The sequence below is a fragment of the Rhinolophus hipposideros genome (genome assembly GCF_964194185.1).
Source record: "Rhinolophus hipposideros genome assembly, chromosome: 21".
Lineage (NCBI taxonomy): Eukaryota > Metazoa > Chordata > Mammalia > Chiroptera > Rhinolophidae > Rhinolophus > Rhinolophus hipposideros.
Genome location: NC_138067.1, coordinates 27,213,058 through 27,240,492, shown reverse-complemented (window position 1 = coordinate 27,240,492; position 27,435 = coordinate 27,213,058). Strand labels below are relative to the sequence as shown.

The following is a 27,435-nucleotide window of genomic DNA, read 5'->3' as shown; positions in this document are numbered from 1 at the left end:
ACCATGTTAGCCATGTATGGTTCAGTGGCGATAAGTACAGTCACATTATTGTGCAGCCATCACTACCATCCATCTCCAGAACTTTTCTCCTCTTGCAAAACTGAAACTGGACCCATTCAATAATAACTCCCACCTCTCCCCTAAGAAAACTTTTATTATTGAAAAAGCATTAACCAGAGTGTGATATACATCTTACGCAATCCGCTAAGGAGAATGCAAAGACAAAGAAATCACACCCTTGGATACCGCCAGGAAGATACAACCCATTGTATATACATTCTTTTTTTTATTATTATTGTTATACATTAACTAGATAAAATACAGCTTTAAAACTAAGGAAAGATTCCAAAATGTTGACAGTAGTTAATACTGAACGACAGGACCCATCTTCCATTTCCTAAATTGTCTTCAGTTACCTGGTAGTGCTTGACTATCTGAATCCCAGAACTCTCCTCCAACCCTGGGACAAAGGCAAGAATATTAGGTGCTGTAGTTTAAAAGAAAATCAGACGTGGAATAGTAGCTCAGTTGTTGTCTGCAGTAAGGACCAAACAAACGAAGTGAACCCCCAGTGCCCAAGGGCCGGTACAGGCAAAAGATTTAGGGCTCCATAATAAAGTGGCAACCACTGCAATAATCACTGTCGTAGGACGGATCCACTGCCTAGGGGGACACAAGGTTGGGTGGGCCTCAGCCCCCTTTTCCTAGCTCAGGCTTAGCGGGAAAGAGGGGGCCCAAAGCGCTGCATGGTCCGCACCACCAGGGATAGCTGGTCAAGAAAGTTGATGATGGACATTCGGAGGAGGCGAGAATCAGCAGCTCCCCAGCGGACCGCGAGGACGGTGCCGCTCACGGTGAGCTCCTTCCGAACGGCCCCTGGGTGGGGGTCCGCATCTGGGGCCAGAGACCCACAGGCGATGTCAGCCTCCAAGGGGGACGGGAAAGGCACACTGAGGGCGAATACATGTAGGCGGCTTCCCGGTCTTCTGGCCGTGGACGCTGCGTCTCCGCCCGGCGCTGGGCCATGCTGTGCTCGCGAGACACCAGGAGCTCCGCCCGGCGCTGGGGCCGCCGCGCCCGCCCTGCCCGGGCCTCGCCGGCCTCCCGCTCCGGTGCAGCCCGCGTCCGCTGCCCGCCGCATGGCCGCGGCGCTCCGCCTTCCACCTGCGTATACATTCTTAAAATGAAGGCTCGTTAATCCTTAAGAGGACTTACAGCCCCGTTTCTTCCACTAGTCCATCTTAAATTCTCCTGGTAATTGGGGTGGCCACCTGAGTTTGCTCATTACCTTTATCAAAAAGGAAAAATAAACCTCTCCTATGTTTACAACAGGGGGTAGTTTTGCAATGTGGATCGAGATGACTGCCGTTAGGCACCTACCCTCTCAAGGAAACCGAGAGACGGGGGTGGGGGTGGGCGTGGTGGGGGTGGGGTGCTATCTTCCTTGATGATTACATTTCAAAGAGATGGCTCTCAGGTCCTTGAGAAAGACATTCCTGAGTTGTAAAACTGGCCGGAGGCTTGTTTAGCTTTTTAAAAAAGATTTACATACATCTCAAAGGGGCAGGGAAAGAGTTCACAATTACAAGTTTTCTTAAGTAAATGCTCTATGGTGGGGACTATCTTTCCTCTCCCCCCTTCTTTTGCATCAGAGAGAATTAAATGTTCGTCTTATTAGATGCTGTATTTACTCTTACACAGCCCCAAATCCTGCAGCTCAGCTTAATGATGGCAGCAGATAGAGTCTGTGCACAAAGTTGGGGAGAGGCCCCCAGCACTCTCTGCCTGTGGAACCAGGGCTTTGAGAAACCTCCAAGGATCCAACCCCCTCCCAGAAGGACGTCCTGGGTGGTGCAAGGAGCCATCTTGGGGGGTGAGAGTGGGCACAGTTCTCGCCACAGCCTTTGGTAGAACCTCTGGCTCCTTTCCCAGGGTAAGCTCCTGAGGAAGCAAAAGTGGTGCTATTTTCACAGCAAGTGGAACCTTCTGGAGCTGGCCATCATCCTGGCTAGCTAGAGTGCCGTGGTGGTGTTTGTGAAGAGGACCAGGCTGGCAGAGCACAACATCCAGCGCTACCGGAAACACGGGGAGGACTAAGTGGCTCTGCCTCAGCCCCGCGTCCTACCACTGGCCCTGCTTCCTGGAGCTCTGTGTGGCCCAGGGGTCGGGGGAGCTTTTGAAGTCTTGTTGACCTTCAGAGGATCAACGGTCACTCTAAAAAGTAACTACAGCTATCACTTAGATTCAGATTTGTGGTCTGAAGACAAAATAAAACAGTATCTTTTGCAAATCTTATCAAAACATAGGACCAAGTGACACTCAGTTAAGGTCCCTCGAGCCTTTTGGGCAGGGTTTTTGCAAGTATTAGTGCCTTCAACCTGCATCTGCTACCAATTTCCAACTGTCCACTCTGCTGGGCAGGACGCACTCACCCGTCAGATCCTCATGAGAACCCATGGGAAAAAAGGTTATTATCACCCCATTTTACAAATAATGAACTGGAAGCTCAGAGAAGTAATGTGACTTCCCTATGACTACACAACTAAAAAGTGGCAGAGAAGTCCTTTAGACCTAGCTTGTGTGTCTCCAGGGTCCCAGTCCTGCTTTGAACCATTTGTGTGTCTTGACTCACTGATTTTACAGATGTAGCTAACATTTATTGAGTTATTGTTGGATGCCATACACAGTCATAAAGACACTGCTTTAAAAGCATTATCTCATCTACTCAATCTTCCTGAAACGTCTAAGATATCTTATCATCATCCTTTTTATCCCAGATAAGGCAATTGAGGCTCAGAGAGGTTAAATTGTCTGCAAAGTCACACAGCAAGGAAATGCAGGGCCTAGAATTTGAATGCTGCACTCCTAACCTCCGCTCTGGACTGTCATTCATTCAAGAAACCCGCAATGAGCTCTTCTTTGTGCCACATCCATGTTGCCACACCAAATATATGACAAAAACTCCACCTTGTCTGGAGGCCCCCTTCCATAAAAGTGTCTCAGCATCAATCGAGTCCTTTGAGTTAAAAAATTATCACAAATACTTGTATTCTAATTTACACTGATTGTAAACCTTATGCAAAACAGTTATTTTGAGAACTTAAAGATGTTTTAGCTCTTGAGGGGGGTCTGCAAAAGATAACCTCGGGGCCAAAGTCAGCTATCGCCTGTTTTTGTAAATAAACTTTTATTGGAACACTACCTCACTCTCTCATTCCTGTATGGCTGCTTTCCTGCTACAACTGAGTTGAGTTGTTGGGACAGAAACTGGCCTACGGAGCCTCAAATACGTATGATCTGGCCCTTTACAGAAAAAGTTTGTCGACTCCTGCTTAGAGAACAAAGCCTAAGTTCTAGGAAGGAACAATGGTGAGTTAGTTTTAGGTCATACATGACTGAATTCATTGACAGCCAGTGTGACTGTTGAACCAGCACTGTCCCCACACTAGCCGTGCTTTACGATTCCTTACAATGACCTAGAATATACTTGATTCTTGATATCCACACACTGGTTTCTTGCTTAGATGGGTTATAAAACAATTGTACAGTAAGAGAGTTCTCTTTTTACATTAAGTATCAGAAAACATAAAAGAGATCTGCCACTTTTGATAGAAACCTGAGTATGGTTAAGTTTTCGGTATTATGTAAAACCCTCGGTTGAATTGGATTAATCAAATAACCAAAGTTTGTGTTTACTTCAGAAACTTGTAAATTTTGTTTCCTTGTTGGAATCGACAAGCCATTTTATAGCCAGATCCTGAATTTTATTTAATCAATCAATTAATTAATTAATTTATTTATTTTTAAAGATTTTATTGGGGAAGGGGAACAGGACTTTATTGTGGAACAGTGTGTACTTCCAGGACTTTTTTCCAAGTCAAGTTGTTGTCCTTTCAGTCTTAGTTGTGGAGGGCGGAGCTCAGCTCCAGGTCCAGTTGCCGTTGCTAGTTGCAGTGGGTGCAGCCCACCACCCCTTGCAGGAGTCGAACCAGCAACCTTGTGGTTGAGAGGACGTGCTCCAACCAACTGAGCCATCTGGGAGCTCAGCTCAAGGGGCCGTGTTCAATCTTAGTTACATGGGGCTCTGCCCACCATCCCTTGGGGGACTCAGGGAGTTGAACTGGCAACCTTGTGGTTGAGAGCCCACTGGCCCATGTGGGAATAGAACCGGCAGCCTTCGGAGTTAGGAGCATGGAGCTCCTACCACCTGAGCCACTGGGCTGGCCCCCCCAGATCCTGAATTTTAAAAGTACTTTTTAAGACCAAATGATTTGCTTCATAATCTCCCTTTAATCCACTGGTTCTCAGGCCTGGCTCCTCAGCAGAATCACCCAGGGAAATAATCAAACCCTGATACCCAGGCCATATCCTAGGCGTACTAAATTGGGATGTCTGGGAACAGAGCCCCAGCACCAGTATTTTTCATGGTCCTCTGGTTATTCTGAAATGTAGCTGAGGTTGAGAACTGCGCTCTAATTAGAGCTAATTGTCACCATAAAGGAGGGCTTACTTGGTTATCTCCACATATGTGAACAATCAAATGCCATGAGAGAAGGTTAGGTATTTTAAAAGAGGCAGGGAAAAGGTGCTGCAAGAGCCCAATGAGTGAGCAACCATCCACACCAGCAGCTCAAAGGAGAGGAAGGGGAGGAAGATTCTGGAGGACAGGACATTAGGTAGAAGCATGGCTTTCAGTAGGGCATTATATATACGTATGAAATGCTTTTACAAACTTAAGATCACAGAATTTTGTTCTATAACCTGTTTCCCTTCTTGTCAATACATATGTATCTGTGCCATTTTTAATGACACACCATTAAGATTGAATCGATGCAAAGGCATGAGAGGGGAATGAGATACAGGGTGGGAGAAGGGGAAGAATCTAGATTTTGGAATCAGACACACCTGATTGCAATTATCATCCTTCTCCCATTAGTTATGCCACTAGCTCTGACCTTGTGCCACCCCTCTGTCCTTCTCTGTGAAATGGAGATAGCATATTTCCTCATCCAGTGGTCTTAAAAGTCAAATGACACCATGCAATTAAAGTTCATTAGGCCCTCACTTAGCACAGCAAGTGAATGGTTGCTTCCGTCCTTCCTTCAAATGTAAGGGTGGTGGGTACATTCACTCAAACAGCAGGACGTGGCAGAAGGACCCCGAACTGGGAGGAGAGGCTCACAGAACTCCCTCACCTCCGTCCGCTTGACCCTGGGAGGATTCCTCCCTTGGCATTCTTCCAGAGATCTACAGCCATTGGCCAAGACTGCTAGGTGGTGGCCCCATGAAGTGTCATGTCCATCACCGGCCTATCCTGACTATCATCCTCACATCACCGTCACCATCGCGCTCACTGTCACCTGCATCACCTAGTCATCACTATTAGAATCCTCCTCCTCATCACCAAGATCATCACTCGTTTCCTTCAGCATCATCGTCATCCTCACCGTCCTCATCACTGTCATTATCCTGAGTCCATCATCACTGGCTCCTCACCACCTAACTGGGGGAATCGGGACAGCTCTGACTCCTAGACCTGTTGCAGGCAGTCATGGCCGCTGAGATAAGCCCAATTCTGCATCCTGGGACTTACTGAGCCCAGATGAACTCTGGCTGAGCTGCTAAGAGGGTCTGAGACCCAGTCTCCCGTCTTGCTCCCACGGGGTGATCAGTTTTAGCGAGACAGCAGCAGTCAATGCTGCCCTTGGCGACATCATCGTCTTTCTGGGACTGCCGTCCACAGTGAATGAAGCTTGGGTATCTGCTCAGGTGGATTTATTCAGTCCTCCGTGGGCAGTGCATGGGCTGCAGGGACACTGCAGTGTCCTCTAGAACTAGAAGTTACAGACTGAGAGAGCCAAGGGAGTGCTGGGCTTCCCTCTGACACAACAGCCCTGGGGTGGGGGCTGCTGTAATGAGGGGGAAATATGGTGGGGGGAAGGCTCTGTCCATCAAGCCTGTTGTCCATCTAACCCAACTCCCCACAGCAAAGAGGACGGGGCCTCAGAGAGCCCAGTTTCATTCCTGAGTCTTAGAGAAGCCATCTGAGTGAATCAGTAGTGGCCTAGTGGTTGGTGCCTGAGCCCCAGACGTGCACATGCACCCCACACAGAACCGGGTGTGTCCTCACACCAACTTGCACACTTCTGTAGGTACGGACAGCTTGGCCAGGCCAGGCCAAGTTACGGCTGACCCAGACCACTGACTCTGCTTTCCCTATTCATGAAGACTCTGTAACAGTCATACTTAATATTTGGTTGGAAACTCCGTTCCTACAAAACCCTCTTTGATGCAGCAGAGATGATGATCAGCCTTCAGCTAGGAATCTTCAACTGTGAGGAGGTAATGGGGTGGGGTGGGGGGCCATGGACACTGCCATCCACACCAAGCCTTCATGAAAGCTGGAAAAAGCACCTCCCTCAAATGCCTCCCAGTGGATGTCACCGCTTGGGGCCATGCCTGGCAAGTCCATGCCAATGGTAACAATGGACAAATGAAAAGATTCCCTCTTCCTCCAGGCAGATAGTCCCACTAGGGCCCACAGCTCACGCTGGGGACCTCAGCTTACAGAAGAACATCAGGTACTGGCTACTCAGGACAGGGCTGTGCTGGGTGGGAGGGGGGGATTCCTTGCAAGGGAATGCTTCTGGCCCTAGCCACAAATGGTGCCCAATTTGGAAATGGCAGCAGTGGGGAACAGGGGTGCTGCCCTTTCCTTACCTGGCAGCTCTTGAAAGCACTGCCCATACTGTCAGTCCCCAGGGAGAAAAGGATCTTTCCGGCTCAAGACTCTGCCTCCGGCTCAATCGCTGAGGACCAGCTCTGAGGGTGCCTAGTAGGGGAAGTGGCCAATAGGACACAGGACCCCCAGGAAGGACTGGCTTTCTTCCTGCCAGGTCCTGGACGACAGCCCAGTTCTCGGCTCCTTCCTAATTGGGTCCTGCATTGTGTTCATGACATTTGTGGTGCTGAATCTATCTCTGTCATCTTGGTGGCCTTCAATGAAGAAAAATACTATCAGGTGAATCCCTTTGGTCTATTCTTCAACAGTCATTGACCTTGAACTAGGAAGAGGCTGGCTGAGTAGCATTCGACATTAGGGGAACTTGAGAGACCACTGTAGATCAAAGCTCTCATTTCATAGGAGGGGAAACCAAGGCACAGAAGGAGGAAATTACTTCACCAAGATCACAAGCAAATGAAGGGTAGCTAGAAAGGGGTCTCCTGATTCCCAGGGTGGGACTCTGTTCATTACATCAGTGATTCTCAGCTCTGACTGTACATTAGAATCACCTGGGGAGTTTTGGAAATTGTTACTACTGCACCTGAACAACCAATAAAAACAGAATCTCTGGATGAATGATGCGAACATGGGTATTTTTGAAATCTCCCCATGTGATTTCAATATACAGCCAAGGTTAAGAAGCTGTTAAAAAATAATTTAAAAAGATAATTTAGGTGCTACAAACAAACTTCAACACTTCATGGACAGTCTCCATTCTGAGAACTGCCAAATGGGATGGAAGGCAGGAAGCTTTTATAGAGTAAGGAATAAAAAACAAGGAAGAGAAAAATAGAAAAGATCGGATTGGCTGTTGCCACATAGTCAGCCCTGTTTGGAGTGAGAAGGAAAAGGAAATAAGTGCAAATAGAGCCCCGAGTTGGCTTGGTGTTTGGCCATTGGCTGACTGGATAGACTGCATTTCTTCTGGTCAAGGGGAGCATTTACAGGAACACAAAAGTTATATAAGTTTTGTTTTGCTGACATGGCATTCCAAGCAGAAGTGGCTCCATCTTGGGCCTAGAAATTTATTTCAAGAAGTCATCTGGCAGCTTTGGTTTAAATTCTGAGAAACCACCAAATTATTTTCCAAAGCAACTGCATAATCTCACATCCTAGCAGCAATGCATGAGGGGCTTAGTACACAAATTCCCAGCCACCTCTGATGGGGGTGGTGGAGGGATTCTGTCATTTCCATCGGAGGGGAAGAAGGAACCCCCTGGGGATAAAGGTAAGCACATACCCTTGGGGTTCCCTGAAGGAGGTGAATCCCAATGCAAAAGCAACTCTAAACAGTGAAGCGACTTTGGCAGGGAACCAGATGGACAATAAAACCGTGATTTTCCCTTAGAAAGAGAAGGCCCCAAAGAGAATGTTTCTATATGCATCAAATGGTTCTTTCTCCCTCTGCAGCTGTCAGAGGAAGGAGAGACCGTTGATTTGCTGCTGATGAAAATACTCACTTTCTTGGGCATTAACTGTAAAAGACAGGGGCCTGGAAGCAGGAGGGAGCAGCCTGAGTTGCTGTCAGAGGCCTGACCCCCTCAACCTGCCCTAGCTGTGCCCAGGTTTAAGCTTTTTGTCCACACATGGTCATCTGCAAAGTAGGGGAGGCCAGAGCCTCGGGCCTACACTTACCAGCAATTCTGTCATCTCTCCAGTCAAAGTTTTTCTGTGTCCATACATGACTTACCAAGCCTGGTGAGTAAAAAACTAACAAAAATATGTATGTACATATGTACTAATGCCACTACTGTGATAGACTGTTCAAATGTATTTCTTCTTAGAAATTAAACAAATATTGTCTGGAGTTCGAGAAGAAAAGTCTTCTCTACAGACTAATTATTTCATCTTCCCGGTTAGTCAGGGGTTGCCTTTGAATGATTTTAATTCAGGGTTTCCCAAACTGAGAGAGGCTAATGGGTGTCATATTAGTTTGCTAGGGTCGGGTAGCTGGTACAAAGGACACAAACTGGGTAGCTTAAAATAACAGAAATGTATAGTCTCACAGTTCTGGAGGATAGACGCCCAAAATCAAGCTGTCGGCAGGGCTATGCTCCCTGGGAAAGCCCTATAGAGGAATCCTCTCTTCTAGCTTCCAGCACCTGCCAGCAATCCTTGGCATTCCTTGGCCTGCAGACCCGTCACTCGAATCTCTGCCTTTTCTGTCTGATGGCTTTCTCCCCAGTATGTCTTTGTGTCTCTTTTCCTCTTCTTACAAGGACACTGGCCACATTGGATTAAGGACCCACCCTAATTCATTATTAACTCATCTTAATTAATTACATCTGCAACAATTTCTGTTTCCAAATTTGCTCACAATCTGAGGTACTGGAGGTTAGGACGTCAATGTATCCTTTTAGGGGACACGATTCAACCCATAACAGCTGTCATTGCCCCCCAAATGTTTCTAGATCAAATAAATGTGGGCAACACTGGGTTATAAAAGGTCACATAAATTCTTTAGCCAGGGGATTGTCAGAGCTTTTAATATGCTGCATGTGCACTATGCGTCTCCTGGGATGAGATAGCACGAGCGACAAAGTGTGTAACGATTCCAAACCTCTTTGACCAAGGCATTCAGTACTGCAGCACCTCGATCAGGGCTAGTCTTCCTTAGATGGTACGTTGGGAATTGCTGATCTAAACCAGCGGTTCTCAACCTTGACTGCATGCTAGCTAGAATCCCTAGACTTCATGCCAATAGATCAGAATCTCTGGGCTGGGACCTAGGTGTCAATATATTCTAAGCCCCCCAGGTGACTCCAGTGTGCAGTCAGACTAGATACCGTAACCATGCTCTAGAATCACGTCTAGATAATAAAAGGCTCCCAGGCGTCTGTGTGGATGAGTACACATTTCCCATCCCTCACACGGGGGAAGCACCTCATACATCCTCTCCAGTTCACCTGTCTTCTCCTCCTCCTCACACACCCATTGTAGGAGACACTCCAGGTTGCCTGCTCCAAACCCATTTCAGACTTTCCTCCTCGCTTTCAGAATCCCAACTTTTTTAGGTAGTCACCTACCCCTCCCATACAAGACCCTGTAACCACCTCAAGGTAAACCTGATTTGCCTTAGTAAAGGTAATCTATTTCCCTTGACAGTGAGCAGCAGTTTAGTGTGCACATTACCCAGTGTGGCCAGTGAAAAATCAGGAGAGGTCTCCAGGACACTTCCAGGAAAGCTCTGCTTGCTAATAAAAAGAGACCCAAAGAGATGGGCTCTTATGCTGCTGGACATTGTCCGAGTAAGAGTCCTGGAACTTTGACAGCTACCTTGAGACCACAGAGAACAATGTGAAGATGGCAGAGCCAAAAGATGAGAGGAACATGCATGCTTGATGAAGTCTTTAAACAGCTGACTTAATCAACCCTGAAGCTGAACTACTGCCAGCCCTTTATCTGGATGAGAGCTTAAATGTCTTTTTATGACAGTTGAATCAGTATCCCACCTTAGTACCCTGACAATCAAAACCCAAGATCCTTTATAGAGAGAGGCATATAACATGCAATATACATAAAACCGTGGGGATTTCATCATCTTCTATCCACCCCAAACCCATAACCATTCCTTACTGTATCAGGTATGAACATGAGCTATATATGAAGAGATGCTCATAAACTAACCCACAGCAAGGAGTACACATGTCTCTGAATAGATTGGTACAGAGACCTACCCAGATGCATACAAAACAGTCTGTTTCAAATAGGAAAAGTTCTAAGATCTGGAGAGGTTGTAAATTCTTCATTTCTCTTTCTCATCTTTCCCATCTAAATTCCACTTCTCTATTGACTGTAAATATCAAACTGGCAACGCCTTCCATCATGTTATGTGTGGAGGACAGTTCCATGACGTGACTCCTGCCAACGCCAGCTAGCTAGATCCAGACCACAACAGAGATTGCTTCCCGTACTTCCCTCAGGAGACTATCTGAGCGTCCCCTCGTGTTGGTTGCTGGAACAGGCCATTCCTCTGGTCCCAGCAAGCAGGAAAGGCGATTTCCCCTTCTGTGGGCAGGTCATACCCAGGTCATACCCAGTGCCCCGATCTATCCTGCCCTGTTCTACTTAATTCTTTAGCACTTGCCATGCCCCATTCCACTACTGGGCAAGTTAAACTGTGCCTCCAGCTCCTCATGTACGAAATGAGTTTGCCTACCAGAAAGAGGTTTGGGGAGGATTAAACCAGAAAGAGGTTTGCACAGTCCCAGACCCATAGCAAGGGCTCAACAAATGGCTATTATTTACTCCCATGAAAATGGAGCATGACAGCTCTTGCAAGGCTCTGCACAGATGTGCCAGCAATCCCAATTTTATGTGAGGCAGAAGCTCAGTGCAACAAGACGAGCCTTCCAAACAAACACTCAATCACACACACTTCAAGGAACCCACTCTGTAATATTTGAGGTGTGGGGCTTGAGGTGCTTTTCACGCCTGTGTTTCTTTGCTGATTCATGCCCACTCTGTAAAATCTGTGTTGAAGGTGAGGTCTTTCCCAGAACTTAATTATTTTTTGTCTTCTTGGATGGAGATATGTCTTCTGCTTTTCCCAGAAGACCTTGGTCACGGGGCTGGTTGCACAAGCAAGAGCCTTGCTAGATCCTGACTCTGCTTTTTGATTGCTCCTGCATTAACTGACTGGCTCCAGTCGAGTCTGTACCAAGAGCCACTCCTGATTCTTGGGCAAATACTTGCCCCCTATGAGTTTTATGATTGTCTGTCCCGTTTGGATACCCTGAGCCTTTTGGGATCTGTAAAGTAATAAAGTGGATTCTTGGATTGTTTTCAAAAGGTCAAAGAGAAACTGCATTTGTGTCAGCGCACCTTTGACCAATGCCCAACAACCATCTTCGGCTGGGATGATTTTGTTTGGACCTGGCTATGAATCCCCACTCTGGATGACCTTGATCCTCAGTAGGAGGGTAGGACGTATCCTTTAACAAGACTGGGAGAACCCCGCGTTACCCGAGACCCCCTGGCACAAGGGCACTGTAATGTACTGGCCCAGCAGAGCCATTCCAGCCTGCAGCACCTCTCACCACCAGAGCCAGTCACGTAGAGCGGAGTTGATGACCCAGCGCTTCCACTCCACCTAAAGCGACGCCCGACGCCCGGGGACGTAGCCCCACCCCTCCCCGGGAGGCTCCGCCCATCCCATCGGTGCGCGGCCCGCCCCGTCACTCCCTCCGCACTAGTCCCCGCCCCTCGACCGCCGTCCCTTCCCGGCTTCAAGCCGCTCCGCTTGCCCACGCCCCTCCTGCGCGTCGCCCAATCCGAGTCGCGCCCCCTCGCACGCGGCCGTATCAGGCCCCGCCCCGCCCGGGGCCGCCCCTGCGCCCGGGCGCAGCCGGCTCGCTCCAGTCCAGGGCCGCCCCCGCCCCCGCTCCACCTCGACCCCGACTGCGCGGTGGCGGAGGAGCTGCACCACGACCCTCTGCACTCGGGCGAACATGGCGCTGCGATCGGCGCGGAGCGTGCGGGCGGCGGCCTGCAGCCTGCGCGCCGCCTCGGCGCCCTGCGCGCCACGGCCCTGGGGCCTGAGGGTGGGCGCCGTGCGGACGCTGCGCACCGGCCCCAACTTGCTCTCGGGTAAGCGCGGGCGGGCACGTGGGGCGAGCACGCCGGCCTCGGGGCGTGGGGAGCTGGGACGCCTCCCTCCCGGCCTTGATCCTTACCTCTCGTCCTCGCTGCCTCTCGCCTCGGGTCGAGCCAGGCGGCTCCTGCGCACGCTTGTTATTGCCGGGATCACTAGTTCCTTGGCTGCTGCTCCGCTCCCAAAGTGGCGTGGACGACGCCGCAGCCTTTGTCCAGCGGGTGAGCGAGCGGGGGGGGGGAGGAGGCCTGGAGCACACGCGCTGTCGCCGAGTCCCGCTCCTTCGGGCGGGAGCGTCATCCGAGCTTCGGCGAGCGCAGCCAAGCGCCTTCGTGACCGTAGGTTAGCTCGCATTTGTGGGCATCGTGGACCCTAAAAGTGGAGGCAGATAGGCTTTAGTTTGCTCCACGGACCATCGTTGATAACTCTGAAGTAAAACTAAGGCAAGAGCACTTACTGAAATTCAAGCCCAGGGTCTAGACTTTTACTAGCTAAAGCGAGCAAAACTTTGAAGACCCAGTTATTGCCTAAAAACAGTAAGATAACGTCTTCTGGACTTTTTACAGAAGACGTTCTGCTCAAGTGTATGTTGAGTCTTGGATGTGTGTTAGGGTTGCAATGAGGCCCAATTTACATGGACTTGAAGTAACCGGGGGACCTGCCCGTAAATGTCTTGGCCCGTCTGTGCTCCTTCAGCAGTTATCTCGGCGGAAAAAACGTTTTCTTAACATCGCGGGCAAATACTTGAGACACTAACCAACTGCACCAAGAAGAACTCGGGCTTCTTAGGGAGCATCGGTCTGCGATGGCTGTGGTCTCATCAAGTTGATTGTTTTAGAAACCTGTTTGGGCCTGGAAGAGTTGATAAATGTATTTATTCCAAAGTCTGATACAAAGATGCTTATTCCCCCACCCCGTTATTATAATCCCTAAGCTCTGTGGATGCCACATATCAGTGCGTTACCAATTTGAATATAAAGGAAAAGCATTTCTCAGATGAGATTGAATTTCAAATCTATGGTGTTTGATTATTCAGTGTTTGACTATTTGTTAGGTTTTTGCATTTTCAAACAGTAATCTAGTTAAATATTGCCCTAAATATCAATACCCAAGATCTGGATGAACACCTAGGTTTTTAAAAACAGAAACCCGAGTTCCAATTTTGGTTACTTACACCTTTTATGAACTAACTATGTGATCTTGATAGAGTCACTTAACTTCTCAGTCTATTTCCCGCCTCAGAAAAATGGAAATGGTAATCCTACCTCACAGTTGTTGGGAGGATGAAATGATATAATGTAACTGTTACATATAGCCTGACACATACTGACAAATGTTACTTGTTGTTAAATATTAGTGTATAAATCAAATAAACAAATGGTTGACCAATGTTAATATATTTTATCTAATTATTTTGAAAGAAGTTCAAAATTTTTCACAAGTTACTCAAAATGTCTAATTTTCTCAGGTCAAAAGCTGTTCCTCAAGGCCCAGTAAGAAAGTAATTATTTACCTAATCTCCTGTCCACTTTTTTCCTGTTGGGCCAAGGGTTACAGGAGAATTATACTAACCATTGTCTTTAGCCTAAAAAGCATGGCCTACTAAAAAGACTTAATGGACTTTGAAGTCAACTGGCCCTCGGTATATTTAGTAACGTTGCTGCTGCTTCGTTTAAACTTGCTCAGTTGCTAAATTGAATGTGAGAGTGATCTTACTCCTAAGATTATCTTTACAATTAGGAAGATGGCAAGGCCAAATCAGGACAATAGTCTAAGAAGTCACATACTATATAGTTCCCCAGCCCTTACTTTAAAAGATATATTAGATTAAAACTGCCAGTTCTAGAGTTGTCAGGGCATGATAGAGAGAATTGAGTGTCGTAGACAACTGTATACTAGATATTTTTCTCAGAATCCCCTTAAATTTTAAAAAATTACTTCATTCCAACTTTTAAGTGCTTACTCATGCCAAGCATTGTTTAGAACTGGGAATACAAATATAAGCTCTGCTTTTGCTTACTTTGTACTTAGGGTCTACTTCCTGGGGAAAACTAACAAACAAGCTTTATCTGTAGTACTGTGAATGTGTTTGCGGGTCAGGGTGGGAGGAGGAGGCTGAATGGCTCAGGAGTCCAGAGTTGGAGGTCTGGACCAGGCTTCTGTCTGGAAGGAGCTTCTTAGGTGAGATAGGAAATAGTTAAGAAAAGGCAAACAGCGTTAGAGTGTTGCAGTCAGAACAGCAAGTACAAACCTTAACCTTTTTATGAAAAGATCAGATTGACATGAAGCATTCAGTTATTTGAAGTGGAGTGAAGCAAAGCAAATTTCCTTTGTGTCAGACTTTGCAACTTCTTCCACTGAAGAGTAAGAAATTAAAGTTTTTTACTGATTAGGGGAAAAGAAAGTAATAAGCTACACTCTACGTTCTGTTGCATATCAGATCTGTGTAACAAAGTAGTTTAATGCTGTTTTAAGTACAACTGTCTTTTGGGTAAAGGGAAGCGTGAACTAGCAAGGCTTACTTTAAAGCAGGACTGGAATTACTGAACCATTTTCCTATTAACTTCTGATGCATTATGTTCAGAAAAATACTTCACTTTGGAATGTAGTATCTATTTAAGAAGATAGCATATGCTTTTTAAAAATTTACTTGTTCCTTAAAGCAAGTATTTTTAACATTAAACCTTAAATAAGTTTTTTTCACATCTCTTGAACTTTGATCAGTCTTTCTCCCAGGAATCCTTGAATAGTTCCATCACGTCTTTGAAGAGAAGCTCATAAAGCCAAGGGCTAATCTGTCCAGTGAATGTTTGGCAGAGCTTGACTTTCCACCAGTTTTAATGCCTTAGCTGAGGTGACTGTTTAGTTCTGATCTTATAGTTTGCTTCTTTAAATGATGGTGGCATATTTCTTCCAGGGCAGGCTTGAAATCCATTAAAGGAGAATTTTAAGAACTTCATTGAAGTTATAATTGTTCCAGGCCAATTTTATGTAAGATTTCATTTTATAACCAAGTTGCAGTGAAGCTCTGTTGGGTCAACTCTACTAAAGAGGCACATTATTATTTTTTAAGTTAAATAATCTATGAGCAGCAGTCTCTGTGCTCCTCCCCAAACTGATCACTCCAAGTCTGTCTTCAGAGGGACAGACGTTTTAGCAAGACAGACTAGTAGTAGATAAGTATACATATTGGAAATGTCCTCCAAAATTTTGTGTGTATGATTTAGACTAAGTAATGTTAGAGCAAATAATCAAATCTCCAGAAGATGCACAGGGTATTCACATCAATCCATCTTTGTCTAAGTGATACATACCACTGTTGAGAAGATGTGCCATCTTTTCACATGATCTGTTTTTTTCCTGGGCAGTGTACTACTGAAAAGCAATGTCACTAAGTCAAACACAAATACTGGGAAAATTTTGCCTTTTGACAGCATTGATACGAAAAATGCTTTTTAAGAAATGATGATACTGCTTTTCTGAAATATTGGTCTTTTATTTTAGTGCGTAAATTCACAGAGAAACATGAATGGATAACAACAGAAAATGGTATTGGAACAGTGGGAATCAGCAATTTTGCACAGGTATTGGATTGTCTCGAAATAGTTAAGAGTCTGCTCTCACCTAAATTGGATTTTCTCTACCTTTTAAAATTTGTTTATTCTGCCCTTAATATTTTGGGCCCTTTGATGGAAAGGGCCATCAAAGGGCCCTTAGAAAAATATTAATCATAAGTTAAATAGGCAAAACATAATTTAGTTAGGGCAGCATTTTAAGAGACATTGAAAGGTTAACATTTAAAACTAAAAGTAGGAAAATCTTATTCAAGAAAGAAATATGTTTGTTTCGTATTGGGGCAGTTAAACAGAAAAAGAGGAAGCAAAAGTGTTGACGGTGTTTTGTAGATACAGAGATACATAACTAGGGGGACATGAAGAGGAGGGAAAACCTAGATTGGTACAAATTACACAGAGGGAAAACTTTTATTTAGCCTATCTTTTTCTCTCTTAATTCCCGTGCCCACTCATCCCATATTTGAGATATTGTGTAAAAGAAAACAAGAAGCCAAATAGCACAGGTCAGTGATTTTCAACTTGATCTGTGTGAAGGGTGAGGCAGGAGGGGGAAAGGAGATGTAACTGATGAAAGTATATAGAATTCTTGAGAAATGTTGGAATATCAGGAATTGAGAGTCAATCACAACTGTATCTTCATTGACATATCTGTGTATCTACTGAAGCCCAGTAGAGAGAGGGGGTGCTTTGTGAAATACTGTTTAAGTGTTGTCCTCACCTCCTAGAGTTTATCTATGAGGGTAATTACCTACATGGAAAATGACATACAAAACATTACATGATGGTAACCTGAGTGGTACAAGGGGTGTTAACCCACTCACCTGATGGAGAGATCACTTCTTATTGGAGTCAAGGCCTTCAGGGAGTACAAGGCATGAGGACTATGATTTACAGAATCAATGGATTTCAGCAAATGCAGTAGGAGAAATGGACTAAGTAAAACTGCAGAGGTGAAAAAGCAGTGTGTTTCATCTCAAAGGAGACAGTAATCTTTTGGGGGATATATGGTTTGCAACGGGGGTCACTACTGCTTGTGGGAAATCCAGCTGGTGGCCAGTTTTTTTGCAGATCTTAATCTAAGAATAGTTTTGTATTTTAAAGGGTAAGAAAAAACAAAATATGTGGCCCATTAAGTGTAAAATGTGTACTACTATCTGAATTATAGGGGGTTTGGTGATTGGCTTGTTCCTATTTTTTAGGAGGTTTAATTTGATTTCTTAGAGGTTTGTGTTTTTTGGTATTTTGTTTTTCTTTTTAGGAAGCTTTGGGAGATGTTGTTTACTGTAGTTTGCCTGAAGTTGGGACAAAATTGAACAAACAAGGTGAGTGTTTTTCTCATCTTGGTATGTGTCATGATTCACGCCATGAATTTTCTTTACCTTGAATAACTTGTTTGCCCCCTGGATCAATTAGAGTGCTTTTTACTCAAGTAACAGAAGACTCAAAAGTAGATTAAACAATAGCAATTTATGTCTTATACAACAGTCTGGACATAGGTGAATATGGGATTGGCTGTGTGGCTCAGTGAAAGTCATAAAAAACACAACCTCTTTTGGTAGTTTTTCTGCCTCTGTGTCAGAGGTCACAAAATGCCAACAAAATCTGAAAGCAGCACATTCTCAAATGACAATATCCAAAAGTAGGAAGAGAAGGACGGGCTCTCTCTTTTATCTCTTTTATCTTATTAGCCAGATCTGGGTTATATTGCCACCCAGGGATGATGGCGAGGAGAATAATGAGCAAATTTAGATACTATAATCGAAGGTAGGAAGAAGTAGAGGAACCCTCGCTCCCCACTCCACACACTTACATTGATGCAGCGTAATATAGCTGAGGTCTATTAAGTTTAAAAACTAAAATCTGCTTTTCTTTGGATGCATTAAAGAATATCAGGAAAGAAAATGAGCTTAGAAGGATTTGAACCTGGTTTTAAATCTTGGCCCCACAACATGTCAGCTGTGTGATTTTGGGGAAAATGCTTATTCTACATCTTAGGATAATAATGGTACCTACTTCATAGAGTTGTAATGATTAAATGTAATATAGCATAATGTCTGGCATAAGATTAGTGCTTGATAAATGTTATCCAGTACTACCACATATATTATTCATAGGTTCCTTGACATATATAAGACAGACCTACAGAATTTAACTACTTTCTAAATATCTTTGACAGTACTGGTCATGTCTTTTTTTGTTTCAACTTTCCCCATCATTTATCTTGTTTGAACTTTTTCTGCTTCCTAGCTCTCCATAATCTAGTTGATCGTTATAGTATAATGTCACATCCCTCTTTGAAGAAACCATTTCTGATGTCATAATAAAACTCTTGTTGTGATTGATAATCTTTGTCCATTTTTTTCTGTACATCAAAGCACAGTTCTTATTTTATTTTCTCACATTGTTTTATTTACTGTGTACCTATTCTGCTACTCTTAAGCAGGAGACCATAGGTTTCTGAACATCTCTTTACAGTGAGCAGCATGAACCTTTCTGTGCTTAAAAAATTCTATTAATGTAAATATGTTGGGTAATATCCCTGAACTAATGAATGCATTCTTTAAACTTTCTGCTAGGGTTTTTTTTTTTTTTTTAAATTGATACATCCAGTGAAAGTGCATGGATCTTAAGAGTACAATCCAATGAGTTTTGACAAACATATACTGTGTACACCTTCCCAAGCAAAACCCTTCTCAGTAGACCACCTCTTATCTGATTTCTGTCCCCATTGGCTACTCTGTGTTCCTGGAAGCCCCTGAGCACAATTCAAGTGTTATCTCCTTTACAACAACCCTGTGGGGCAGATGTTAATCACTTTATTTTATGGTTCAGGACAGTAAGACAAGTTTAGCAAGTTGTGCGAGGGTACAAAGCTATTCTTTTTCATTTAAAAGGAATCACACAGTATGTATGATGTCTCTTGTCCAATGTCATGAATTAGAAACTCATTCATGTTGAGTGATCAGTTTTTTTTTTATTGCTGAGTGGTGTCCCACTGTATGAATATAACACATGTTTATCTTTTCTCCTGTTGATGGATTTTTGTGTTACATCAATATGGGCCTATTATGACGAAAGCTACTATAAACCTTTGTATAAGTCTTTTGTGAACGTATGTCTTCATTTCTTTTGGGTAAGTATATATATGTAGGAGTGGAATTTCTGTAGTGTATATATTTAACTTTGTAAGACTGCTTGTTCTATTTTACATTCTCTCCAACAGTATGCGAGTCAGGCGCTGCACATCTCCCTCATTGTGGTTTTAATTTGCATTTCCCTAGTGAGATTATTGTTGAGAACCTTTCTATGTGCTTTTTGCCACTCACATCGTTTGTGTGTGTGAAGTCTCTACTCAAGCCATTTACCAAATTTTTTATTTGGGTTGTCTTTTTACTATTGATTTGTAGGCATTCTTTATATATTCTAGATACAAATCCTTTTTCAGATATGTATTTTGTGAATATTTTGTCATAGCTTGTCATAACTTTTCATTTTCTTAAGTACAAGCTATTAATGTTTTAAATTATGTATAGAACATTGTGTCTTCTCTAAGAAGTCTTTGTCTATCTCCATATATAGTTCCCAAATTACTGTGTTTCCCCGAAAATAAGACCTACCCGGACAATCAACTCTAATGCGTCTTTTGGAGAAAAAATTAATATAAGACCGGGTGTAATATAATATGATATAATATAATGTAATATGGTATAATATAATATAATAATAGGGTATATATACTACCAGTGCCATGTGGTACTGTGGGGTGTTTTAAATTTTGAACATCTTTTGGCCACCACACAAACTCGTAGGTCACTGTAGTTAACAGTTTCAATAGTAGATCTCGTTATATTACTTTGGGTAATATATCTTTGAAACAAATACTTCATGAAAATCAGTGTGGAACATCAAACAAGGCAGTAGTTGATATTCAGTCTGATTCCCTGGTGTAGAACTTGTACAGTATGCAACAGACACATTTTCCTTTCAATTTATGTGTATTAGTTTTTCAGACAGCTACTCAGTTGTTAGAATGTAAAAACTTCTAATTAGTTTGAACCTAACCTCTTAATAAATTAAACTGTTAGGTATTTGTTTTAGTCTAGGGATCACCATAAAAAGTTACTGACACACTAAGGGCACTGTGAATGGAATAGAGAAAGCTTGAACAACTCTGGCCCTTATCAAGTTCAGAAAGGGATTCTTCCATGCTTTCTTCTTGTAACATTCATATAGTTTTAGCTTTTGTGTTTAGTTAGGGTTTATTAAATCCACTGATTCTAATAGTTGTATATATTCCCTTGGATCTTCTATGTAAACAATAATGTAATCTGTAAATAGTGTTCTTTAATCTTTATGCATTTTATTTCTTTTCCTTGCTTTAGTGCTGGCCAGGTTCCTCAATATGTTGAATAGAAGTGGTGAGAATAGGAGAAAGCATTTAACATTTCATCACCAGGCATGATAGATTTATAGCTGTGAGGTTTTTCATAGATGCCCATTATCAGATGAGGCGCGGTTACTGTCTGTCTATATGTAGTTTACTGAGAGATGTGTCACTCGTGGATGTTGAATTTTGTCAAATTCATTGTCTCCATCTATCGACATGATTGTAGGGGTTTTCTTCTTGATTCCATTAATGTGATGAAAAAGATTGATTTATTTTGGAATGTTCAACCAAGCTTTTATTCCCAGTAGTCATGATGCAAAAAATTCTCTTTTAAAAAATATTGCTGGATTTGATTTAATTTTCACATTATGTTCATGATGAATATTGATTGGTCTTTTCTCATAATGCCTTTGTCAAATTTTGGAATAAGTGATATTGGCCTCACAGGATAAATTTGGAAATGTCCCTACCTCTCTTTTTCTGAAAATGTGCTAGATTAATACTATTTCATTAAATGTTTTATAGAACTAACCAGTGAAATCTGAGCCAGAAATTTTTTTTTTTTTTTTTTTTTTTTTTTTTTTATTAATTAATTTATTTATTAGTTTCAGGTGTACAAAACAAGGTAATACTTAGACGTTCATCATTTATATCCCTCATACTGTGAACCCCCCTCCCCCCATCCACTATCCCTCCGACCTCACACTGAACCATCACATTATATATATAAAATTATAGTTGGCATTCATTAATGTTTAGCTTCTGATGTACAATGCCATGATCAGGAATCCACAGTATCCCTGAGGTGGTCTCCCAAATAGGACGCATGTCCATCGGATACCCAACAAAATCTTTACAACATTATAGAATACCTTCCCCAAATTAATTTTCAAAAGAAAAACCCTGAGGCCATCTTGTGGTTACCAGCTGCTTCCAAATCCCTTCACCTTTCCCCTTATCCCCAAACCCCTCCCACACACCCATCTAACCACTCTCGGTTTTTCCTCTGCGTCCCCAAAACTGACTCTGATTAGTTCATTCATAGTCTTTTCTTTAGATTCCATATATAAGTGAGATCATATGGTACTTGTCTTTCTCTTTCTGACTTATTTCACTTAACATAATGTTCTCTAGATCCATCCATGTTGCTGCAAATGATAAGATTTCTTTCTTCTTTATGGCTGCGTAATACTCCATTGTATAAATGTACCACAGCTTCTTAATCCAGTCATCTACCGATGGGCATTTTGGTTGTTTCCATATCTTGGCTATTGTGTAAAGTGCTGCAATAAACATAGGAGTGCATACAGATTTTTGAATTGGAGTTTTGGATTTCTCCGGGTAGATGCCTAGGAGTGGAATTACTGGATCATAGGGTAGTTCCATTTTCAGATTCCTGAGATACCTCCATATGAGCCAGAAATTTTTTATGGGAAGGTTTTTCATACAGATTTAACTTCTTTAATAGAGATAAGGTTATTCATATCTTATGTTATCTTACATTGGTTTTGTTATTTTTTTGAGGAATTTTTCCATTTCATGTCAAATTCAGCATAAAGACGCTCATTTTTACTATCCGTTTACATTATCCACTTTTTATTATCCTTTTATATTCATAGGATCTGTATTGAGGATCCCTTTTTTATTCTTTCCTTGTGATAATTTGTGTTTTTTTCTTTTTTGGATCAGACTTGCTAGCTTTTTATCAATTTCATTGATCTTTTGAAACAACCAAATTTTTTCTGTTAATTTTCTCTATTTTTCATTTCATGATTTCTGCTCATATCTTGTTTTCTTCCTTTAGCTTACTTAAATTTAATTTATTTATCCAGCTTCTTAAGGTGGAAACTTGGTTTTGCTGGGTTTTGTAAGTACTTTTTTACTTGAATTTTTTACTCATACTGTAAAACACTCTTTGCCGTGTGGGTGGCAGCTAAAATCTAGTTTCATTCTTTTAGCCTAGCCAGGATACTTGGAGTCAACCTTGTGCACGAATGGTATGGGGATCATTCAGAGACCTGGGTAGAGCTTATACACAGAATTTGGGATTTTCCTTTTAGTCTCTCTCCTTCTTGGGATTTCCCACTTTACTTCCCAGTAGGTATAGTGGCCCTAAATTCTTGTCTCCTGGTTTTCCAAGCCAGTAAGACTGAGATTTTCTTTTGAGAATTTGGGTGCCCCACACTACACAGATTGGTGCCTCTCCTCAGGCTAAAAGCCATTAAAAGAAATAAGCAGTATTGTCCTCCTTTCAAGTGTTGCCTCCTTTCCTTAAACTGACAGTTTTGTTCATTTTCCAGTGTCTTTAGAATCCAGGTTAGTGATTTTAAGATACTCTTTTTTAAGTAAAATCAAAGCTAAAAGATTAATTTGCTTCTAAGTATTATTTTAGTGATACCCCCAAAATTTTGTTATGTTGCATTCTTATTTTCAGTTCAGACCATTTGATATTGTCCTATAGGTGATTAAGTCTCACTTTTCAGCCTTTGTTGTTTTTTTTTTTAACTCTGTTCTTTAGATAGGTTAATTTTACATGATCTTTTTTCATGTTCACTGACTCTTTCTTCTGTCGTATCCAGTCTGCTGTTCATGCCATCCAGTGATTTTTAAAATTTTAGATATTATACTTTCCAGTTGTAGAAATGTCCATTTTAAAATTTCCATTTCTTTGCAAATATTCCCCCATATGAAGTCTTTCAATATATTTATAATAGCTACTTTAAGTTTCTCTGGTAATTCTGTCAGGTGGGACTGTGGGTCCTTTGGGGATCTCTCTGTTGATGACGTTTTCTCTTCACCATGGCTTCTTTCTAGAATTTCAACCCCCATTTTCCAAACACCTTGGCAGCCCCACATTCCACCTTGTGACCCTTCAAATAAGACTGTTTTTCACTTGTGATCTTGTTACACTTTGCTATTTGGATGGGGTGGTGTTAGCAGGATACAAATTGTATAAATGAAGATCTCACCCAGTTTGGGTCCCTTTTTTTAAGCATTGACTCCCCTTCTGGTCACTCTCCAGAGCCTTCATACAGTTGTATTTGAGTGTGTGCGTGTTTTGTTGAGGGTTTATAATTGCTATCGGTAGGAAGGTTGGTCTGAGGTACTTCACCAGTACTGGAATCTTCTAAAATGTTCATTTTGTTTTTTCTGAGTCTCAGTAAATTGAGAGAATGTTGAGTTTCACTGAACTCAAGCACATCTGGTATTCAGGTACATCACCATTTGTTTACTCTGTTTAGAACAAGTAAGTACACTTTACTGAGAATATTTATACCCGTCTCATAGGTGATATATAAGCATGACAAAACCTGTGTTTTATTTTTAATTAAAGATATTTAGAATTTTTTATCATGACTGTATTAGAAGTGACCATTTTTCCACATTTTGAATTTTCAGGTTATAAACTTTTGACATTTAATATTTTCTTTCACTTTTTCAATTTAGATGAGTTTGGTGCTTTGGAAAGTGTGAAAGCTGCTAGTGAACTCTATTCTCCTCTATCAGGAGAAGTAACTGAAATTAATGAAGCTCTTGCAGAAAACCCAGGACTTGTCAACAAATCTTGTTATGAAGATGGTAAGTTGTTCGAAATTTTTCAAAGGATTATTGCTTTAGTTAACATTTAACCTAGAATTTAAGGCCAGAGTTAGCTGACTGTGACTTCATTCTTTTGCACTTCTTGGTACTAAATGTTCTGCTTTAAAAAACAGGAAAACGCACATTAGCCAAATATCTAGTTATGTTTAAGATCTCTGTTGATAGGGGGTGGCTGGTGAGTGCGGTGCTTTTAACAAGGTTGCCGGTTCGATCCCCGCATGGGCCACTGTGAGCTAGCTGCGTCCTTCACAACTAGATTGAAACAACTACTTGACTTGGAACTGATGGGTCCTGGGAAAACACACTTAAAATAAATAAGTTTTTTTTAAAAAAGATCTCTGTTGATAAAAGCACTGCCTTATTTATAGGGTTCTTAGAATCATAGTTGTAGACTCATTGTAAACACTTCCAAAGTATTTACCTCTTCAAACATAAGGCATCTATATTGTGTGATGTAGGTGGTGATAGAATACTTATTTCGTTAATTTTCAGTTTTCTCACATTTTCATCTTTACAGCAAGCCAGTGAGGTAGGCCAGTAGGAATTTTGTAGATGAACTGAGGCCCCAAAGGATTTATCTGTTAAGGTCACACATCCAATAAATGGCAAGATTGGGATTAGGTTGTAGTACTCTGTTGCCTGTCACCCAGCCTTTCTAACTCTACTACTGCTTTGTAATGTCTTTCACATCTGTAGTTACAGTATTGGTGTTCTGTTGTTAAGAAAGATATACCTGATCTTACATATTTGGATCCCGTGTGAAGTCGTCAGTGTGCTATGTTGATGCTTATTACAACCTAAGAGTTCTTCATCTGTTATGGTGGAATCTACTCTAGCTGTTATTTTTTCAATTGTGATATGCAGGATACTAATTTCATTCTTAAGGCTAAAATGTGAAGCTTCTTAAATAATGAGTTGTTGTAGTTAAAGAATATTACATTAATTTTGGGGCACTAAAGAATTTATGTTACATTTTGAATGAACTTGACTTTTACTCTTGAAAATGATCATCTGGAATATAAGACACTTTGTTTGGTTGCAGGTTGGCTGATCAAGATGGCGCTCAGTAATCCCTCAGAACTAGAGGGGCTGATGAGTGAAGAAGCCTACGAGAAGTACATAAAGTCTATTGAGGAGTGAGAATTGAACTCCCTGAATAAAGCAGTGTGAAACAATTTAATCTAGCATAGTTGTCTTAAATTAGTGGTGGATAGAAGATTTAAAATAGCAACCTTTAGTAACACCAATGGAAAAGAAACTACAATGTTTCTGGGAAAAAAATACCCTTTAACTTTCCAATGATTGCAGATAAACACAACATACATCTTCATAACACCCTATGATATTTTTAGGCTAGGCTACAGTTCAATGTTCAGAATTCCTGAAACTATTTGAGGTAAAATGCAGTTATAAAATTTATGTAATTCAACAATAACATACCTTAAGCACTATATAGTATTATAACTTGCTTACACTCATCTCTGGATTTGGGTCAGAATACTTAGTGATCTTTACATTTGAAATAACTGGCAGTGGAGAAAAGCTTTTGCTGTTACAGTATCAGGTGATGAACAATTCTGTCTTAATTTTGCAATATACTGCGTTTGCTGGTGCTATTTTTATACAGTGAAGCAACAGCCTTGCAGGAGAACAAAGTTTAATAAAACATTCAATTTCTTTATTAATCACGTTTTTTGTTTTGCTGTTAATATTTCATTTAGTGACTCTGCTAATATTTGTGAAGATGCTAATTTTAACTTACGGAAAGTTTTTAAACAGAAATTTAAGCCGTAACAATGAAAGGTTTCAAGAAAATGTTCCCTTTTAGTCATAAATCTGGTTTTCCTTAAACAAAAATCTAATTACTCGATAGTATTAAGTACTTTTTTGATCATCTTAAATATCATGAAAAAGAAACCACTGACATTATTTTTCTATCATGCTAAGTTAGAAGAGAGAAGAGGAAAAACAAGGGATGGTGGAAGTTTCATCAGTATAGCAGATGGCATCTTTAAGAAAGTTAAACCACATTCAGGTTTCCACTTAAGTAATGGGAACAGAAGTAAAACTTTATGAGCTCAGACACTGACTCAGTGAATATGCATTTTTAGTTTAAACATATTTAGAGTGCAAAATGGTATTTTAATTAAGTCAACTGTAGTATGCTGATATTTTGAGGGGAATATTATATACACATATAAATATATATGCACACATAGCAGACAAACTCCTCTATCATTATTCCAGTTACAGGAAAAGGAAAGTATTCAGACACTACTATATTCTGATGGTGAACAAACAGCAAATATGAGAACCTAGAGGAAGTAGATAGGTAAATAACTTAAGTAAATCTTTCCTGCTCCTCAGCAAAAAGAAACCATTCTTTCCAAGACTGCCAATGGCCATATCACTGCTGAGCTGTATCTTTGCACCCTTATCAAAAAAGTATCCAAGGTATACTGGGTGATTGTCTCCCTACTTGTGTAATTATTATTCAGGTTAATTAATTTGACTTCATTGGAAATAGAAAAGGGTGAGTAATAATTACACAGATTTACTCTTCTGTTTTGAAGGTACTCTCATATTACCTTCTTTGATCTTCACAACAATAACCATTTCACAGATAAGAAAGGTGATGGAGAGGATAAGCGATTGTTAAAAGCTGGGAAGTCATGGTTAGGATTTTCATATTTCCTGACCCACTTTTCATCAGTTCCTTAGCAAATGTTGCTATAAAAAATACTTAAATGAGAATCTTGGAGGGGGAAGGATGAATGTTCTACAGTGTAAGTACATCAATGATTGTAGTTTGAAAGAGACGGGCAATTTTGTATTCTGTCATTCTTTTCCAAAGACACTTGCTCTTATACCCACTCTGGGTTTTTTTCAAAGAGCAGAATATTAAGACAACTTTCTCTTTTACTATTCAGAATGTAGAGCCAATTCAACCCTCATTTCTATTATAGTGCTGTCAAAAATAATAGGCATTGAATGACCCTCCAAATGGACTAAATCAATAATTCATCAGACCTCATGTTCCTTTTGAATGAATAGAGCAGCTTAATAAAGGTTTTGAATAATGCTTTCTAATAATTAAAACTCAAGAAATGGAACAGGTTAACCTGGAAGTGTTAAACGAATTTTTTGGGGCCAGCCCGGTGGTTTAGGTGGAGCACAGTGCTCCTAACACAGAGGTCGCCGGTTCAATTCCCACATGGGCCAGTGAGCTGTGCCCTCTACAGCTAAGATTGTGAACAACGGTTCTCCCTGGAGCAGGGCTGCCACAAGCAGCTGCCATGCGCTGCCAGGAGTGGCCAGAAGCACTGGAAGGCTCTCTGCGTAGTATGAAAATGAGGCTGGTATTTCAGATCAACTCTCAGCAAATTAAAATTTCTGAAGTTTCCCAATTTTTCTGGGGTTGCTAATGCCCACCTTCAGTTTTAAAAAATGCTAACTGCCCTCATTACTCCTCAGCAATCACTATTATTTCAGACCT

The 27,435-nt window shown here is 41.8% G+C and overlaps 3 protein-coding genes and 1 pseudogene across 5 annotated transcripts in view; 2 read left to right on the top strand and 2 right to left on the bottom strand.

Moving 5' to 3' along the window:
- The window catches only part of LOC308489842 (polycystin-1-like protein 2), a 74,879-nt pseudogene extending 66,559 nt beyond the window's left edge, over positions 1–8,320 (top strand). Inside the window, exons 24-28 of the transcript in view lie at positions 1,933–2,069; positions 5,673–5,757; positions 6,241–6,342; positions 6,897–7,021; positions 8,195–8,320. The product of the transcript in view is annotated as a polycystin-1-like protein 2 (transcript). The remainder of the gene's footprint in view (positions 1–1,932; positions 2,070–5,672; positions 5,758–6,240; positions 6,343–6,896; positions 7,022–8,194) is intronic.
- On the bottom strand, positions 296–12,555 carry LOC308489648 (EKC/KEOPS complex subunit LAGE3-like). 2 transcript variants are annotated; one of them, XM_081031063.1, is made up of 2 exons: positions 12,460–12,555; positions 296–1,164 (listed from the first exon to the last, which is right to left on the bottom strand). In XM_081031063.1, the coding sequence occupies exon 2, from the start codon at positions 1,139–1,141 to the stop codon at positions 716–718; it is 426 nt and encodes a 141-aa protein (XP_080887189.1). In that variant the 5' UTR covers positions 1,142–1,164; positions 12,460–12,555; the 3' UTR covers positions 296–715. The 2 variants fall into 2 exon arrangements, with proteins under 2 accessions (XP_080887189.1, XP_080887190.1); XM_081031064.1 differs by having other exon boundaries at positions 296–1,177; positions 12,460–12,540.
- Positions 12,068–27,027, top strand: GCSH (glycine cleavage system protein H). Its single transcript, XM_081031062.1, has 5 exons — positions 12,068–12,373; positions 15,882–15,961; positions 17,211–17,274; positions 23,787–23,918; positions 24,982–27,027. Exons 1-5 carry the CDS (start codon positions 12,235–12,237, stop codon positions 25,077–25,079), a joined length of 513 nt encoding a protein of 170 aa, XP_080887188.1. The 5' UTR covers positions 12,068–12,234; the 3' UTR covers positions 25,080–27,027.
- Positions 12,382–13,608, bottom strand: LOC308489649 (uncharacterized protein). The gene is made up of 2 exons (XM_081031065.1): positions 13,135–13,608; positions 12,382–12,749 (listed from the first exon to the last, which is right to left on the bottom strand). Exons 1-2 carry the CDS (start codon positions 13,171–13,173, stop codon positions 12,456–12,458), a joined length of 333 nt encoding a protein of 110 aa, XP_080887191.1. The 5' UTR covers positions 13,174–13,608; the 3' UTR covers positions 12,382–12,455.
- Positions 27,028–27,435: the final 408 nt, after the last annotated feature.

Excerpts from the sequence above, each read along its gene's own strand:
- LOC308489648 (XM_081031063.1), bottom strand. The coding sequence starts at position 1,141 with ATGCGGCGGGCAGCGGACGCGGGCTGCACCGGAGCGGGAGGCCGGCGA.
- GCSH (XM_081031062.1), top strand. The coding sequence starts at position 12,235 with ATGGCGCTGCGATCGGCGCGGAGCGTGCGGGCGGCGGCCTGCAGCCTG. Across the intron at positions 12,374-15,881 it reads CGGCCCCAACTTGCTCTCGG|TGCGTAAATTCACAGAGAAA; the intron begins GTAAGCGCGGGC and ends CTTTTATTTTAG. Across the intron at positions 23,919-24,981 it reads CAAATCTTGTTATGAAGATG|GTTGGCTGATCAAGATGGCG; the intron begins GTAAGTTGTTCG and ends GTTTGGTTGCAG.
- LOC308489649 (XM_081031065.1), bottom strand. The coding sequence starts at position 13,173 with ATGCTCCCTAAGAAGCCCGAGTTCTTCTTGGTGCAGTTG. Across the intron at positions 12,750-13,134 it reads AGTTCTTCTTGGTGCAGTTG|GGTCCACGATGCCCACAAAT; the intron begins GTTAGTGTCTCA and ends CTCCACTTTTAG.